Below are 16389 nucleotides of genomic sequence, written 5' to 3'. Positions count from 1 at the left end.
ACTCGGGCCACACTAACATTAAACTTTGATATTGAGGTGGGGGCCGCAAATTATTGTCCCGGGGGCCGCAGTTGGCCTGCGGGCCACATATTTGAGACCCCTGAGTGGCTCACATGTTGGCAGATATGACTCCGGGTGCCACACGCGTGTCATAGGTTCGCCATCACTGCTTTAGGGAATCTTCAGATTGTTCACGAATCTGCCTTTTTCCCCACACTGCTTTTAAAATGAATTAAACTTAACTCAACCTACTGCTCGGTCTCTTGACGATTGGCATGGATGTGGCTAGGGTGATAACAAGTATTCAGATGGTGCCCCTTAGACAACAAGAATTAATTGAGTTGACATTTCCACAAACAAAAGATAAAATCAGCTAGCTGGGGCTGGTTTTCATAGTAAACAGTGACCTCTAATGACCAGTTTGCAAAAATATGTGTCTTATATTTTCCACTTTTCCAATCCTTTTGTATTATTGAAAAGCATGTTAACCGACTGTGATGGGCGCTCATTGTCTATTAGTCAGCTTTTGGGGAAATGAACATTTCAGAGTTCTCTGTTGCTTTAGAAACAGAGGCAAGGCTGGCATGCCTGTAAAAAAAGGCAGCCATTAAATAATAGCAGGTTGTAACTTGGATCGAGCTGACTCCTTCTTTTCTCTCGGCAGCTCGTGCTCTGAAAGGGATGAGTGGTACAGCTGCATCAGCAGAAGCATCCCAGAAGACCAAGGGGCTCACAGCGGAGGCGGCTTTCACAACAGTGTTGAAGTAAGAGTGCAACCCGCCCTCCTGCCACCACCCCCAGTTTTGTGACCTATATGAGGAGGTTTAGGAAAAGAAGTCCTGCATTTATATTATTTTCCTTTTTTAAATTTTTTTAGCAAGGCTGAAGGCCAAAAGCGACTGCAATACTATATATGTATGTGTTCCTTTTTCAGCTGATTGAGGTTACTGCTGGTGCTTTTTTTCGGTAGCCAAGTGGACTTTATTGCTTTTTTTTTCTTTTGAAGACGTTTTGCTTCTTGAGTAAGAAACTTCTTCAGTTCTGACAGGACAGAATGGAAAGATGTATATACTTTGCAGACAGCTGGTCATTTGCATCAGTTTAGAGCAGTGGTTCTCAACCTTTCTAATGCCGCGACCATAGTTCCCTCTAAGCTGAGCAGTGAGCAATCGCTCACTTAAAAATCATCATCAACTCAGAGTTTTCCAAACCTGCCCAGAAGCCAAGAGGGAAAGAGGGAGAGGGAAGGAGAGAGAGAGGAAGAGAGGAAGAGAAACAGATAGAAAAAAGAGAGGAAGGAAAAGAAAAAGAAAAAGAATGGGAGTAAGGAAGAGAGAAAGAAAATCAAAATCTAGTTTGAAACTAGCTCAACTATTTAAGTGGCATTTTGATATTGATAGAGTTGCCCTATTATGAGCTCACTGTTATAGTCACACAGTACAGTATTTTATTTTGAAATTCTCTGAGGCAAAACAGGGTGGGTTGTTTGTTTGTTTGTTTGTTTGTTTGTTTATTTATTTAATATTTCTGTGCCGCTCAGACACTATACTTTTCCGCCCACCCCAAAAAAAAATTAGAGGGAACACTGGCCGCGACCCCTTAATAGAGTTCCTCAGGTTGTGGTGACCCCCAACCAATCCTCCCAACAGAGCTTTAATCTGATTGACATGAAGGTCAGAGGGACACACTCACTGTAAACACCTGATTGGTTGCACTGTATAAATATGTTCCAAGTCACCAGAATAGAAGCTTTAGTTCCGAACACCATGGGAAAATTGTCTTCTCCCATGGTCTTAGGTGACCACTGTGAAACAGTCGTTCGACTCCCAAAGGCGTCCCAACCCCCAGGTTGAGAACCACTGGTTTAGAGGGTCATTGAAGCACTTGAAGGTTTCTCTGTGTCCTCAGGATCACCTGAGTAGTGTTCATAAGAACATAAGAAGAGCCATGCTGAATCAGGCCAAAGCCTATCGAGTCCAGCATTCTGTGCCATACAGTGCCCCACCAATTGTACATGGGTATCTTGAGCAGAAAGAGAAGGCAAAACCCTCCCTTTTCCCTGACCCCCAACAAATGGTACTCAAAGGAATCCTGCCTGCCTCAACCAAAATAGAAGCGGCACATGGACATCTGTTTCAATAACCACATATACACTTGACATCCATAAATCTGTCTAACTCTGCCTTGAAGCTATCCAGGCTGACAGCTGTCATGACCTCTTCTGGAAGTGAATTCCATAAACCAATGACCCTCTGTGTGAAGAAATATTTCCCTTTATTTGTCCTCGCTTTCTTACCTATGAGCTTTAGGGAGTGCCCCCTCATCCTAGTATTTTGTGATAGAGAAAAGAATTTTTCTCTATCCACCTTTTCTATCCCATGCATGATTTTATACATGTCAATCAAGTCACCCCTTAAACACCGTCTTTCAAGGCTGAAGCGACTAAGGCTTTGCAACCTGGTTTCATAAGGGAGCTGCTCCATTTCCTTGATCATACTTGTTGCCCTTTTTTGCACCTTTTCCAGTTCCATTATATCCTTCATACGCTCCTGGTTCCTGTAGTCTGCAATTTTTTTCCCCTCTGGAAATCCATTCTTACTCCCACACCATTCAAAGGTGTTCATCCCCAATTGTGGCATGTACAAGCAAGATTTTGGTGATTTTTGCCAATATTTTTGCTTCTGCCCTTGCACGGAAGAAAAAAATCAGTGAAAATCACCAAAATCTCACTCGTGCAAGCATCTTCACACAAGATTTTGCTTCCTGCAGAAGCCAAATCTTACGCGGGTGTGTGCAGGCATGCGTCGGGGATGCACAACTGTGTGCGCATCCCAAAAATCGCTACCAAAACATAGCATCTTACTGTTCTGGTAGCAGGCCATCACTGATCATATTGTATTATGCAGAAAGGAAGTTATCTTCCTGATTGTGATATTTCAGTTGAACATGGTAGCCAGCATTAAAGCCCTTACAATTATTTATTGAAGTGATTCAGACAAGGTATGTCTTCTACATTGTTATAAGGCTAAAAATAAGCCACTGTATTTTATTTTTCAGCTTAGAGAAAGGCTGGGAATGTCTTTGGGTGAGAGGCCACCAACTTTGGTACCCGTATCTCACGTCATGATGTGTATGAGCTGCGGTTGTGACTTTAAACTCACACTGAGGCGTCGTCATTGCCATGCATGCGGGAAGGTAAATATCTCACTCGAACTGGATGCTTTCTGATCCTTGGCAGCAAAGAAACATCTGGTCAATTATCTCTTTATTACAGTACATACAATTCACATCAATTCATTACCAGGAAGGGAACTTCATTTTTAAAATAGACTGTAGTAAAAGGTTTGTCTTCTGTAAGTAGCTACTCTACAGAAATCCTGTTTGGTTAATTGGTAATTAGGTGTAAGTTTAAATTGTCATAGTTTTAAAAAAGCCCTAGATAAATTCATTGAGTGAACTTTTCTGGAAAGTTTGTGTTCATTGGGTATTAAGGATGTTAGAACTGATCTCTGTTAATAAATTTGGGATATAAATCTCCAAACAATTTAAACAAGGCATTGCACTCAGATATTTACTATATTCTGCTAAAAGGATTCACTCTAACTTAATATTTACCATCCATTAAAATTCTGAAATTTCATAAGTCCTGCTGGATGCATTGTCTTCAGCAGTCCTTTATGGTGATGACTTACTAGAAACGCTAAGCCATGTGCTACTAGGCCAGTGTTTCCCAACCTTGGAAACTTGAAGATATTTGGACTTCAACTCCCAGAATTCCCCAGCCAGCGAATGCTGGCTGGGGTCTTCTGGGAGTTGAAGTCCAGATATCTTCAAGTTGCCAAGGTTGGGAAATACTGCTCTAGGCCAACCTTTATTTATCAGATCTTGAAGAAATTTCCAATAGGGAGTGGAATTTATACTTAATGTTATTTATTTTGGAAAAGGTGTCAAAAATATCTTCCTGAGCTACCCAGGATTGTGCTACTATTTGTACAATAGACCATTAACATTAACTTCTTATAGCGCCATTTTATTCTGTTTTATTTTGAACCTTCTCAATTATTTTTGATCCCTATCATACTTATTGTTTTTCTATTTTATAAGATAGCAATTTTACTATTCAGTATCTTATTGTATCTGGCTTTGGGACTATAATAAACTGATTTAATTTGACTGATAGGATGTCCGTTTGGCATGCAATATCTCCTTCAATTGGGATATATTTGTTCCCCACATTATAGTTACTTTTCTTTTTCTTTTTAGGTATTGTGTCCATTTTTAATTTGAACATCACCCAGAGTCAGTGTTGAGTTGGGCAGCCTTACAAATTTAAATAATAAATTATGTATAAATAGTGGGATTAAGAATGTCATCCAGAATTTGATCCTGTCTTAGTCACTTCATAAAATAAAATTATTGTAATTTTGTCTCTGTCTATTCTGTGACAGATGTGACTGTTATTTCTTGTTTGGAATTACAGCTCCTTACTTCATTTTTATGTGCGATATATAACGTGTTCATTTATCAATCATTCTTCAACACTTGAAAGAGGCCTGTAATGGCTGATCCTTGCTCTAACACTGGTACAATGTTATAAATGTTGTACAATCATCCATTTTAGAAGATTAATACAAAGCAGCTTCATTATAAAGAGCAATAAAAGTGACAACTGCATTTTACTGTAAGATGATCAAATTTATAATGTTAAAGATATATTAAAATGAATTAAATATTAAGGTAAATTGGATCATCCTATGCTCTTACTGAGTGGAGTGATGTTAGTTGAAGGGCAAATTTCATAGAATAATTAATAGCAATAGTAAGCACTAAGGCTTATATACTGCTTCACGGTGCTTTACAGCCCTCTCTAAGTGATTTACAGAGAGTATATTGCCCCCAACAATCTGGGTCCTCATTTTACCCATCTCGGAAGGATGGAGGGCTGAGTCAACCTTGAGCCTGGTGAGATTTGAACTGCCAAACTGCTGTGGGGGGAGGAGGGAAAGAGAGACAGAGAATGGTTGGTTGTATGGCATTAGAGCTGAATGATCAAGTCACTTCCAACTTTGATTCATACTTTTCAGACTTAGCCTAAACGATGTGTACTGTTTCTTGTGTTTATGTAGATTATATGCCGAAATTGTTCAAGAAACAAATATCCTCTAAAGTACCTCAAAGACCGACTAGCAAAAGTTTGTGATGGCTGCTACACAGAACTGAAAAGCAGAGGTGAACTCTTTTTCCCCATTGGAAACATTGGGGTCTCTATTGGCGGACAGAGGCAAAGATAACTTTTGCAGGTTGGGTGTTCCAACACTTGGTGGCTTTTAAGAAGATATTGGACAGCCATTTGTCTCAATAGGTATACAGCCTCCTGCTTGAACAGGGTGTTGGACTGGAAAATCTTCAAGGTCCGTTCCGATTCTGTTAGTCTGTTTATGTTCAGAGTTTTTCCTCCCTTCAAACAGAAAGTAATGTTCTTATTAGGAACCAATATTTTCAACAGGAATCCTGTGGAGCTCCTTCATATTTGCAATCTGTTTAGAAGGGAAGAAATACCTTTTAGTCAACAATGGTGGGACACAATTAGAGATAGCCCAACTTTCTGAGGGTTATATCCAGGGGCAGATTCCTATTAGCACTGCTATCAGTGTGCTGTGCGCGCAGCTTCGGTTATCTTGCCTGTGTGCGTGTCCCAGCAAGTTTTTGCTTCTGCGCATGCACAGGAAGCAAAATCTTGTGAGTGGATGTGTGCATGAGAGATTTCAGTGATTTTTTTTGCTTCTGCGCATGCGCTGAAGGAAAACAAATCACCAAAATCCCACATGAGTGCACATCCCCTCATGAGATTTTGCTTCCAGCATATGCGCAGAAGCAAAAACATGGAAATATAGAAGATTGACGGCAGAAAAAGACCTTACGGTCCATCTAGTCTGCCCTTATACTATTTCCTGTATTTTATCTTAGAATGGATATATGTTTATCCCAGGCATGTTTAAATTCAATTACTGTGGATTTAACTACCACGTCTGCTGGAAGTTTGTTCCAAGGATCTACTACTCTTTCAATAAAATAATATTTTCTCATGTTGCTTTTGATCTTTCCCCCAACTAACCTCAGATTGTGTCCCCTTGTTCTTGTGTTCACTTTCCTATTAAAAACACTTCCCTCCTGAACCTTATTTAACCCTTTGACATATTTAAATGTTTTGATCATGTCCCGCCTTTCGCTTCGGTCCTCCAGACTATACAGATTGAGTTCATTAAGTCTTTCCTGATACGTTTTATGCTTAAGACCTTCCACCATTCTTGTAGCCCGTCTTTGGACCCGTTCAATTTTGTCAATAACTTTTTGTAGGTGAGGTCTCCAGAACTTAACACAGTATTCCAAATGTGGTCTCATCAGTGCTCTATATAGTGGGATCACAATCTCCCTCTTCCTGCTTTTTATACCTCTAGCTATGCAGCCAAGCATCCTACTTGCTTTTCCTACCACCCGACCACACTGCTCACCCATTTTGAGACTGTTAGAAATCACTACCCCTAAATCCTTCTCTTCTGAAGTTTTTGCTAACACAGAACTGCCAATACCATACTCAGATTGAGGATTCCTTTTCCCCAAGTGCATTATTTTACATTTGGAAACATTAAACTGCAGTTTCCATTGCTTTGACCATTTATCTAGTAAAGCTAAATCATTTACCATATTACAGACGCCTCCAGGAATATCAACCCTATTGGCAAATAGGCAAACCTTCCCTACCAAACCTTCCCCTATGTCACTCACAAACATACTAAAAAGATTAGGACCCAGAACAGACCCTTGTGGCACACCGCTTGTAACCTGTCTCTGCTCAGAATACTCGCCATTAACAACAGCTCTCTGATGTCTACGCTTCAGCGAGCTGCAAATCCACTGAACTATCCAGGGATTAAGTCCAATCTTCACAAAAATATGCTGAGACATGCACACATGCAAGATAACTGAAGCTGCGCTTGCAGCACAGCAATCGCTACAGGTGCGCCATCCTTTACCGTACTGGTAGCAACCCACTACTGGTTATATCTATATAAACCATGTTAAATGTGAAGTTAAAGACAAATTCCTTGTGTGTCCAATCACACTTGGTCGATAAAGAATTCTATTCTATTCTAATGAAATCCACACCATTCAGAATTTATCTTGAAAGCAAACTGTATAAAAATAGCTTTGGTTAGAAGGAAGTTTCTTTTATTGTGGCTTGGTTTTAACTTGATCAGAATCAATGGTCTTTCATGGATGAAAATTAAAGATCTCAAAGCAGCGTTGGGATGACACATTGCCCACAATAGGGTGCTTACAGTTGGATATAATAATGCCTGAAATGATACATCAAATAAACCTTTCCGTTCCTACTATTGCAGAGCGGCCGATAAGCATAAGCTTCCCTGCAAGTTCATCCAGGTTTTCAGGCAGTGCCTTCTCTTCTGTGTTTCACAATATCCACTACACATCCTTCAAAAGGCAAAAGAAAATCCCTTCAGCTCTTTTGGAGGTAAGATAACGAGGCTTGCAATAAATACAACAACATTTTTGCTATGTGATCTAATTACAATGCTTATCTGGACAACTTGGTGCACCATTATCTCTTTTGGGGAGGGGAAGGTATGGGGGAAATTCTTCCACAAAAGAAAGTATTTTGGATATGCAATTTTGGAATTGGGTATGTCTAGTCTAGTAGAAAAGAAGGACCAGGGGAGACATGATAGCAGTGTTCTAATATCTGAAGGGCTGTAACAAAGAAGTGGGGGTCAACTTATTCTCCAAAGTCACTTTTTTTCAAAAAGCAACTGGATTTTCTGGGTTTTTTTTAATTTGAAGATGTTTCGCTTCTCATTCTAAAAGCTTCTTCAACTCAGAGCTGAAGAAGCTTCATAGATGAGAAGCGAAACATTTTCAAAGAAAATCATACTTCCCTTTGAAAAATATCACTTTAAATAATAATAAAAGCTTTCTTTATATAATGTTAAATATGTTATAATTACTTGCAATAACGATTCATTTAATCATTTACTTAATGACTTACCCGTACTTTCTTACCAGTGGTGACTCTGATCTGTATAAATCCTTCTCTTACACCACAAGAGGGCGCTATGTAATTATCCAAATAAATATCAGCCTCAAGTTTTCAAACTCAATAGATTATTCAAAATGCTGTTTTTTTAATCAAAGATGGTTTTTAAAATACACATCAAAATTATAGCATACGCTGTTACTAATCATTTTTTCAATCAGAAGTCCCAAGTGTAAAAAACCTGTAAATACAAAGAAACCTGGATGACTTGGACCAGTTTCCTTGGCAATGTTTTTCAGACAGGATTTGCCATACCTTCTTCCAAGATTGAGAGTAATTGGTATCAAATCACCCAGTTGACTTTATGCCTTAAGAACTAGAATTCATGGTATCCCACTTTCTACGCTGATGCCTATAACTACTACACCAAACTGGCTAGCAAATTCATAGATAGATAGGCAGGGAGGGAGGGAGGGAGACAGAGATAGAGATAGGGATATAGAGAAAGAGATAGAGATTAGATTAGATTTATTGGATTTATATGCCGCCTCTCTCCGCAAACTCGGGGCGGCTCACAACAATAATAAAAAACAGTACATAATAACAAATCCAATGCCCACCAATCTAATTACAATTTAAAATTAATAAATTCATAAAAACAGTCCCAATAAATATAAAAAACAGGCACACAGTCAATCAGTCAAATGGCAAAAACAACATGGGCAAGGGGGAGATGTTTTAGTTCCCCCATGCCTGACGGCAGAGGTGGGTCTTAAGGAGTTTACGAAAGGCAGAGAGTGTGGGGGCAATCCTAATCTCAGGGGGGAGCTGGTTCCAGAGGGTCCCGTCGACTAAACAATGTCATGTAGGTCTTGGCATATTCGGGTCTTTTCCTGTGTAAGATTAATAGAATCTTGGTGCCATTTCGATGAGGTCCAACTCATCAACTCTCTCTATATGGGGTTACTTCTGAAAAGTGTTCGGAAACTTCAGATCGTGCAGAATGCGGCTATCATGGGCCCCCCTAGGTACACCCATGTCTCGTCAACACTCCGCAGCTTGCATTGGCTGCCGATCAGTTTCCGGTCACAATTCAAAGTGTTGGTAATGACCTATAAAGCCCTACATGGCATCAGAGAAGAATACCTGCACGACCGCCTTCTGCCGCACAAATCCCAGCAGCTGATTAGGTCCCATAGAGTTGGCCTTCTCCGGGTCCTGTCGACTAAGCAACATCATATCACGGGACCTTGGGGAAGAGCCTTCTCTGTGGTGGCCCCGGCCCTCTGGAATCAACTCCCCCCCAGAGATCCAAATTTCCCCCACCCTCCTTGCCTTCCACAAGATGCTTAAGACTCATTTATGCCGCCAAGCATGGGGGGTTTAACTCCCTCCCTCCTACCTTCTGATTCAAGCATTTGTGAATGGTGTGATTGTGCTGACCTGTCTGTTTTTTAGTAGTTATGGGTTTTAATGTAGCTTCTTACCATTGGATTTGTATTTTATTGTATTGCTTTTGCTGTTGTGAGCCGCTCCGAGTCCTCAGAGAGGGGCGGCATACAAATCTAATAAATAATAATAATAATAATAATTATTATTATTATTATTATTATTATCATCATCATTATTATTATAAATATTATTATACATAATAAATATAATAATAATAATATTTATTATTATTATTATTATTATTATTATCATCATCATCATCATTATGGTGCTTTTGGATGACGAGTGGGACCTCATCAAAACATCACCAATATTCTATCAATCTTACATGGCAAAAGACCTGAATACGCCAAGACCTACATACCTATACCTGTGAAAATCTATGAAAACACACACACACACTTATGGCAATCATTGTATGTGTTGTTCTATTATAGTGGCTTCCAAACTTATCACCCTGGTTTGCTTTGTGGAAATAAAAGTCCCAATTTAAATAAACATAAAAGCATAATTAATACTATAAGACAATTGTTGTTTTGTCATTTTAATAAAGTGCCTAGTAACCTCATATCTAGAAAGCTCCAAGAATTTTTTTAAGTGTTTATTCTTCGTCATTGCAACCAGTATGAATGCATGCAGTATAAGAAAGTGGGGAAGATTCTTGATAATTTAGATCTCTTCAATTCCTAAGTACCTGATCTTACAAGAGCTTTGCTTCCCCCTTCATTCATTCTATAGGTGGCAGCTTCGGGAGAGGGTTCTTCTATCAATGGGTATCTCAGCAGATGCAAAAGAGGGAAAAGGCACTGGAAAAAGTTGTGGTTTGTTATCAAAGGAAAAGTGCTCTACACATACACAGCAAATGAAGTAAGTTTTGATGTGTGGTGATGGGGAGTATTTCCAAAGTACTCAGAATTTATACAGGATTGACATGATTTTAATCCCAGCCAGGTTGGTTAGTTTTGAAAAAGCCAGACTAGGCAGAGCTGCTTAGTGCTTGAAAACCTTAGAAGGTGGGCAAAGCAGAAAAGTCACAAAAACTTACTGGAAGAAATCGTTTCTGTATAGCTCCCAAGAAAACTGCACGAATGTGTCCATCATATGGAGTCAGCTTTAACTCAAAGGAGTCTTTACTTGTTGCAGCAGATTCTAGCAGTTACCAACCTTAGTTGGCCTTTCAAAAAGCTAGTCAGAATTGGATCGGTTTAGTTCTTGGGTGCAAGACTACAAAAAGAAATAAATAAATCCCATGTTTATGAAATTGAGTTTGAGAATTCAGAACAAAATTCTGAGCAAAAGCAATGGCAAATCACGTAGGTAGAAGCTAAAATGTACGCATTGATTCCATTTGCTAGAAATCAAGCTCAGCCATTATATTTTTCCAAATCTGCCAAATACTAAAGTGTGCCACTGATTTGTCTAGAGCTATCGGATGGAAAAATCCCCGTGTTTATTATTTAAAAATGGCTTTATTTACATTTCACGAGCAAATCCAGAAAGACAAAGGAGAGTTTCTCTATTTTCCGAGAGCATTCCTCTCTCTGTGTAAGTCCTCTCTTCCTCTAAAGCCCATTTCCCCTTTTGCACTGATTTCAGGACAAAGTCGCCACTGAGAGTATGCCTTTGCTGGGTTTCACAATTGTCCCAGAAAAGGAAGATCGAAATATGGATGCAGTTTTCCATCTTTACCACAAGCAAACTCTGTTTTATAGCTTCCGAGCAGAGGATAATAATTCAGCACAGAGGTACTAGGTGTTGATCTGCCTGGAATAACATACTAACCAGTGGGAGAAAAAAAAAACGCCTGCAGTGCTTCTCACTTCTCTTACAAGCTTTTTCAATGCTGCTAAACTGAAATTACTGCTTTTGTGTAAACTTTTGGCAATGCCAGCTTTAACGCAAAGAGTCATTAAGCATTAACAACTTGGCTGTGGCAAAATGCTGGGGATGGTTTCAGTTAACTAAATGTAGACATGGTAGCTTTGTGTACATAAATACATTTCTTTCATTTGTGGTCAATGCTCATTACATTTTACAACCTTAGAAATATTCACAATAATGCCCTGCTTGAACAGATTTATGAACACCATACAATAATGTGATAGATATTAACTCATATGTCAGTTCCTTCAGTGCATACAACTCAATCCAAAGGATCTTAATTAGCAAATGAATTTAATAGGTCTTTCCCACTTCCAGTATGGAATTTGAGGTAGCCGTTATTTGGCCTGAAAGCAACAGACAAGAATATTTGCTTGTGTTCATATAGGAATAGGCACAGGAATTGTGTAAATAAGCAAAAAAAAAGTATTCGCAAATACTCAATACTCTTAATTTTTTTCACATTTATAGTATAATTTATAATAACTAAATGAATACATTGGACATGCAAACAAGAATCCTGAATGCACGTATCAATGGGGGAGAGGTCAATGCAATCCCTTAGATGATAAACATGTTTTAAGAAGTGTAGTATTAAATTTACGTTTGCATATCCCCATATGCTTACTGCAGCATAGATCTCTTTTTATTATCTTTTTATAATTCTGGTTAACAAACAAGGAAAACAGTTGGCTTTCCCACTACATATAAAAAATAGAGTTCAAAAATTCTCAAAATCAGCATGTGTTAAAACAAAGAGAATGTATTTTCATACTGGCTTACTTAAAAATAAATTTTTGATTCTTTTCCCCCCCTCTCCAGATGGATTGAAGCCATGGAGGAAGCATCTATATTATAGCATCATCCAAATGGATTCTGATTTAATGCAAGATTACCCACCCATATATTGGAAAGAACAATATATATAATCAAAATCTGGCTAAACATATGAAAAAGAAAATGTAGAAGCCTATAATTTTCCATTCTTAAACCTATCTCCTTGCTGATGGAAACAAAACAAAGGGAATATTTATGGACCCTTATTATCTTTGCAGGTTCATCACTAAAATGTGCTCTCATCTAACAGTTGCATCATGTTTTCAGGAAATCAAACAAACATATGCATTTCTTCTAAAAGATGTTTACTCATAACTCTGTTTTGTTTTCTTTAAGATAACAATTTGTCCAGTCATAAAACGGAGGGTTTTTTTATATTAAAATTTTGTTGCCTTTCTTCTTTCTTAAAAAAAGGTTTACACTGGCGTGCAGTTAAGAATGCTAGAATGAAGGGATATACATCATTTCTACCCTAGAAAGTATGTGAAAATCCATTCCAAGCTGGCATTTTAGTGGTTATAGATCTTCTATGGTAATTGTATAGTATTTCTCATAAACAGGGGTAACAGCTTAGCTTTGCGTATTAGGACTCTTAATCCACTCCAAATTCCAATCCAGTTCTTATTAAGATTGTACCAGTTTCTACTCCAAAAAATATTAAAACATTAATTTATTATAAGCCTTTGCAGTTTATTTAAAATTGATTTACGGTATCTAAATTATATTATTTTAAATAGCGGAAAAGGGTAGATCTTATTTATAAATCTTATTTTTAAAGTATAATTCTAAACCCAAAACAGGCATCAGCTTCAGAAAGGAAGAGCATTTAACTGTATTTATTCAGTAAACTAGAAATGCTCCAGAAAGCCTTGCCTAAAACTTATCATCAACTGTTATATAGGATGTCAGTCTCCAATATTGGAACAACCAATATTGTTAATCAGCTCCAAAATGATAGTTCACATTCCATTGCATTTAGCCAGCTGATCAAATGCAAGCATACTGTAGATGTTGCTATAACTACTGCTTCTAATAAAGTACATGGATGGTGTTTGGCAGTAGCATAGCACCTCATGACTGCGTTCATACAACATGCTTAACCAAGTCAATTAAAGTCTCAACAGGTGCATTTGTACAAAATGCTGAATTAGCTAAACTAACTCAGATAAGTTAGTATATAGTCCAGTGTATCTCACAGTTCTGAATATGAGTTAATCAGTTAATTTGTTAACCAAGTCATGATGTTCTATGACAGCAGACACATTATGCTCCAGGGAGTACAAGTAATCAAGGTCTTTAAAATTTTGCTCTCATTAAAGTTTGGATTATGTGCATTGCCTAAAGGCCAGGTTTTAAATAGAACGGGGTTGTGCAAAGCATTTCAAAAAGATGACTTGCAAAGTGTGATAAACGTAAGCAAAACACTCCTCCTTGAAACATTACTGCAAAGCAAAGCAGCTGTGTCTTTTTAAAAAAATTGTAGAGTTGCTTCCAAGGCTGCTTTCAGCTGGACATGCATCCACAAAAAAACCTTCAAGCTGAGACTCACTTGAGACTGCAAACAAAACCAATGGGCGATATGTGCACCATACGTGGCCGGATAATCTAAAACACTCATGTGAGCCTTCCAGCTTGAACCCATGGCAGATGACTTCATTTATATCAACACGCATCCAGAGGTGGGCTGCTGAGGTGGAACAGTGACGTGTGCTCGCCCCTGTGGCTGTGAGTGCTAGTGGGGTCCAGCGCAATTAAGCTACTGCGTGTCCAGCGCAATTACGTTACGGCGCCCCTGCATGTCCCTGCACGATGTTGCTTCCTGCCCAGGTGCAGTAGCGTAATTGCGCTGGGGTGGCTAGCAGGCAGGACGGGGTGGAACGCAGTTCCACCAGCAGAAATGAAGATGCGTGCACAGCTCCAGCTGATCAGCAGCTGTCACTTCCTGGATTACTGGTCTTGGCTCGGCTCTCCTTTTTTCCCCTGCTGCTGCTGCTGTGTCTGCACTCCTTGCTTTTTTCCTCTTTCCTCCTTCCTGGCCTCAGACGAGCTTCCCTCTCTCCTGCCCGGCTCCCCTCCAGCCTCATGTGGCGACCTCCCACCTGAGGTGCAAGCAGAAGGTGTGGGTGGAAGCAGCGCTGGCAGCATTTATGTTTCTGGCAGCACCTGTTCGCGTAGCTACCCAGCCTGAGGTGGGGGGGGGGACCCAGGAAAGGGAACATGGGAAACGCGAAGCAAATTGTCACCCCAGTGAGTGACACTGGTAAGATTGTAAGTCGAGGACTTAACAGTTCACTTGAATGATGATGATCATTCAAGCCACTCCCACCTGGTCACATGGCCGGCAAACCACTCCTACCCAGTCACATGATCATTAAGCCACACCCACAAAATAAGCCACACCCACAGTGCGGCAGTAAAAAATTTGGGTGCCCATTACTGTCTCTGCTAGCACTCAAAGCCACGGGGGTGAGCACACGTCAACCTTCCACCTTAGCAGTCCACCTCTGCACACGTCCCAAACTGCCCCAAGCCACCAATACTTGACACAACAATGAAGCAGAATATAATCTGTCAAAGGGGCATAGACCACCTTGTCTCAAAATGTTTAATACCCAAATCATGTTGATGCCCCTGACCCTAATAGAGCAACACTAAAGTGATTCGTTGCAGAAACATTCTGCTACCCATAAAATGTTTAGGATGGAGCAGAGGTGAAATGCTCCTGTTTCACTCATGCCGGTCAGTCATCAGAGAGCCAGTTGCGAAGGGAGCGTGAGACCCTGCCCACCAGCAGCCAATTGGGTTCTTTTACCCTCTGCACATGCGCAAAGGGTTTTGTGAATGCGCCGAGGGTAAAAGAACCCAAATGGCGGCATCTGGGTGAGTGGGTGGAGCCTCGCATTCTTTTGCAACTGACTCTCCAATGACTGACAGGCACGAGCGAACCAAGAGCATTGCAGCCTTGGGATGGAGATTTCAATACTGTGCTGATCAAACAGCACAACCATTATTGCAAAAATTCTGTGCTGATCAAACAGCACAACCATTATTGCAAAAATTCTGTTCACTATGGTGAAGCTTATGAGATTTTTGTTTCTGATGATGATAATGATAGGGATCTTGAAAACACCACTTTCAAAATACAAGATTTAATACCTTTCAACTAAACAGATTTACATTTATTTTTTAGTCTTTGAAGATTTCAGATGTACAGTAAGATACATTTGTTAAATATCTCTAGTATTTATATTCAGGATCATGACCTGATCTGCTAATTAAATTTTGAACTGGAATAGTTTGTCTCTTCTTTGTATAAAGGTTTACACTTTGTTTTTCAAATGAATTATTCATTTGTTTCAATTCAAGACTGTAAATGGCCTGGGGGTTTTTTTTTGGGGGGGGGGGGAGATTTTACCATTTCATTATTTCAGCATCAGGGGTTTATTTTTCAGTTCATGACTGCAGTATAGAAATATGAAAATAAAATTTTAGGATTTGCTTGGGTGACAGGCTACAAATTTGACCTTGTTACCTTACTTACAGTACTTACAATACTTACAATATGTAGAAGGAATGGAAGATTGCAATAATAAATAAATAAATAAAAATGCACTGGCGGAGGCAATGTTTAAATACCAAATGTAACCCAATCTGTAATGAAAGCTGCAATCTATTGTACTCAAGTGTTTTCAGATAGCACTCTAAGCAAGTCTGAAAACCAAACATGCAGTACAGAACAATTCTTATGATATTTTGGTGCTGGCATTACCTATTGTATTAAGTCTACAGAAGAAAAAACTACTACTCAAAATTGTTGTAAAAATATATTAATTTTTTGTTTTAAGAAACATGGAAAATAAAATAAGAGACCAAGTCTGTAGAAGTTTATTAGTATTTTGTGTCAATGGTTCACAGGTTAATTATGTTCACAGTATGTAGAAGTGACTAGGGTTATTTTTGGGGGAAAACATTTCAATTTGGTTTTTTTTCTCAAAATGATGGGGGAATCATGTTTAGACCAACAACAGCCTTTCCTGCTTTTGAGGTTCTTCCCACAGCCTGTCAACAGGAAGAGGCTAAGCTTAATCAGGCAGGAAACCTACAGCTGTTTTCAAATAGACTTAATTGAACTCTCAAGTCTGCGACTGAGACATAAAGAGTTTCGC

The 16389-nt window shown here is 39.2% G+C and overlaps 1 protein-coding gene across 4 annotated transcripts in view; it reads left to right on the top strand.

Annotated features, from left to right (window-relative positions):
• The window catches only part of FGD5 (FYVE, RhoGEF and PH domain containing 5), a 171998-nt gene extending 155899 nt beyond the window's left edge, over positions 1 to 16099 (top strand). For 3 of the 4 annotated variants that reach the window (XM_070738319.1, XM_070738318.1, XM_070738317.1), the window contains exons 15-21: positions 665 to 764; positions 3058 to 3195; positions 5127 to 5229; positions 7404 to 7534; positions 10244 to 10372; positions 11102 to 11250; positions 12209 to 16099. In XM_070738319.1, the coding sequence (XP_070594420.1) occupies positions 665 to 764; positions 3058 to 3195; positions 5127 to 5229; positions 7404 to 7534; positions 10244 to 10372; positions 11102 to 11250; positions 12209 to 12245 (787 nt within the window). In that variant the 3' untranslated portion in view covers positions 12246 to 16099. The remainder of the gene's footprint in view (positions 1 to 664; positions 765 to 3057; positions 3196 to 5126; positions 5230 to 7403; positions 7535 to 10243; positions 10373 to 11101; positions 11251 to 12208) is intronic. The other variant, XM_070738320.1, reaches the window with a different exon arrangement.
• Positions 16100 to 16389: the final 290 nt, after the last annotated feature.

The sequence above is a fragment of the Erythrolamprus reginae genome, chromosome 2, assembly GCF_031021105.1.
Source record: "Erythrolamprus reginae isolate rEryReg1 chromosome 2, rEryReg1.hap1, whole genome shotgun sequence".
Taxonomy (NCBI): Eukaryota; Metazoa; Chordata; class Lepidosauria; order Squamata; family Dipsadidae; genus Erythrolamprus; species Erythrolamprus reginae.
Note: the sequence above shows the minus strand (reverse complement) of the source record. Positions and strands in the feature narration are given on the sequence as shown.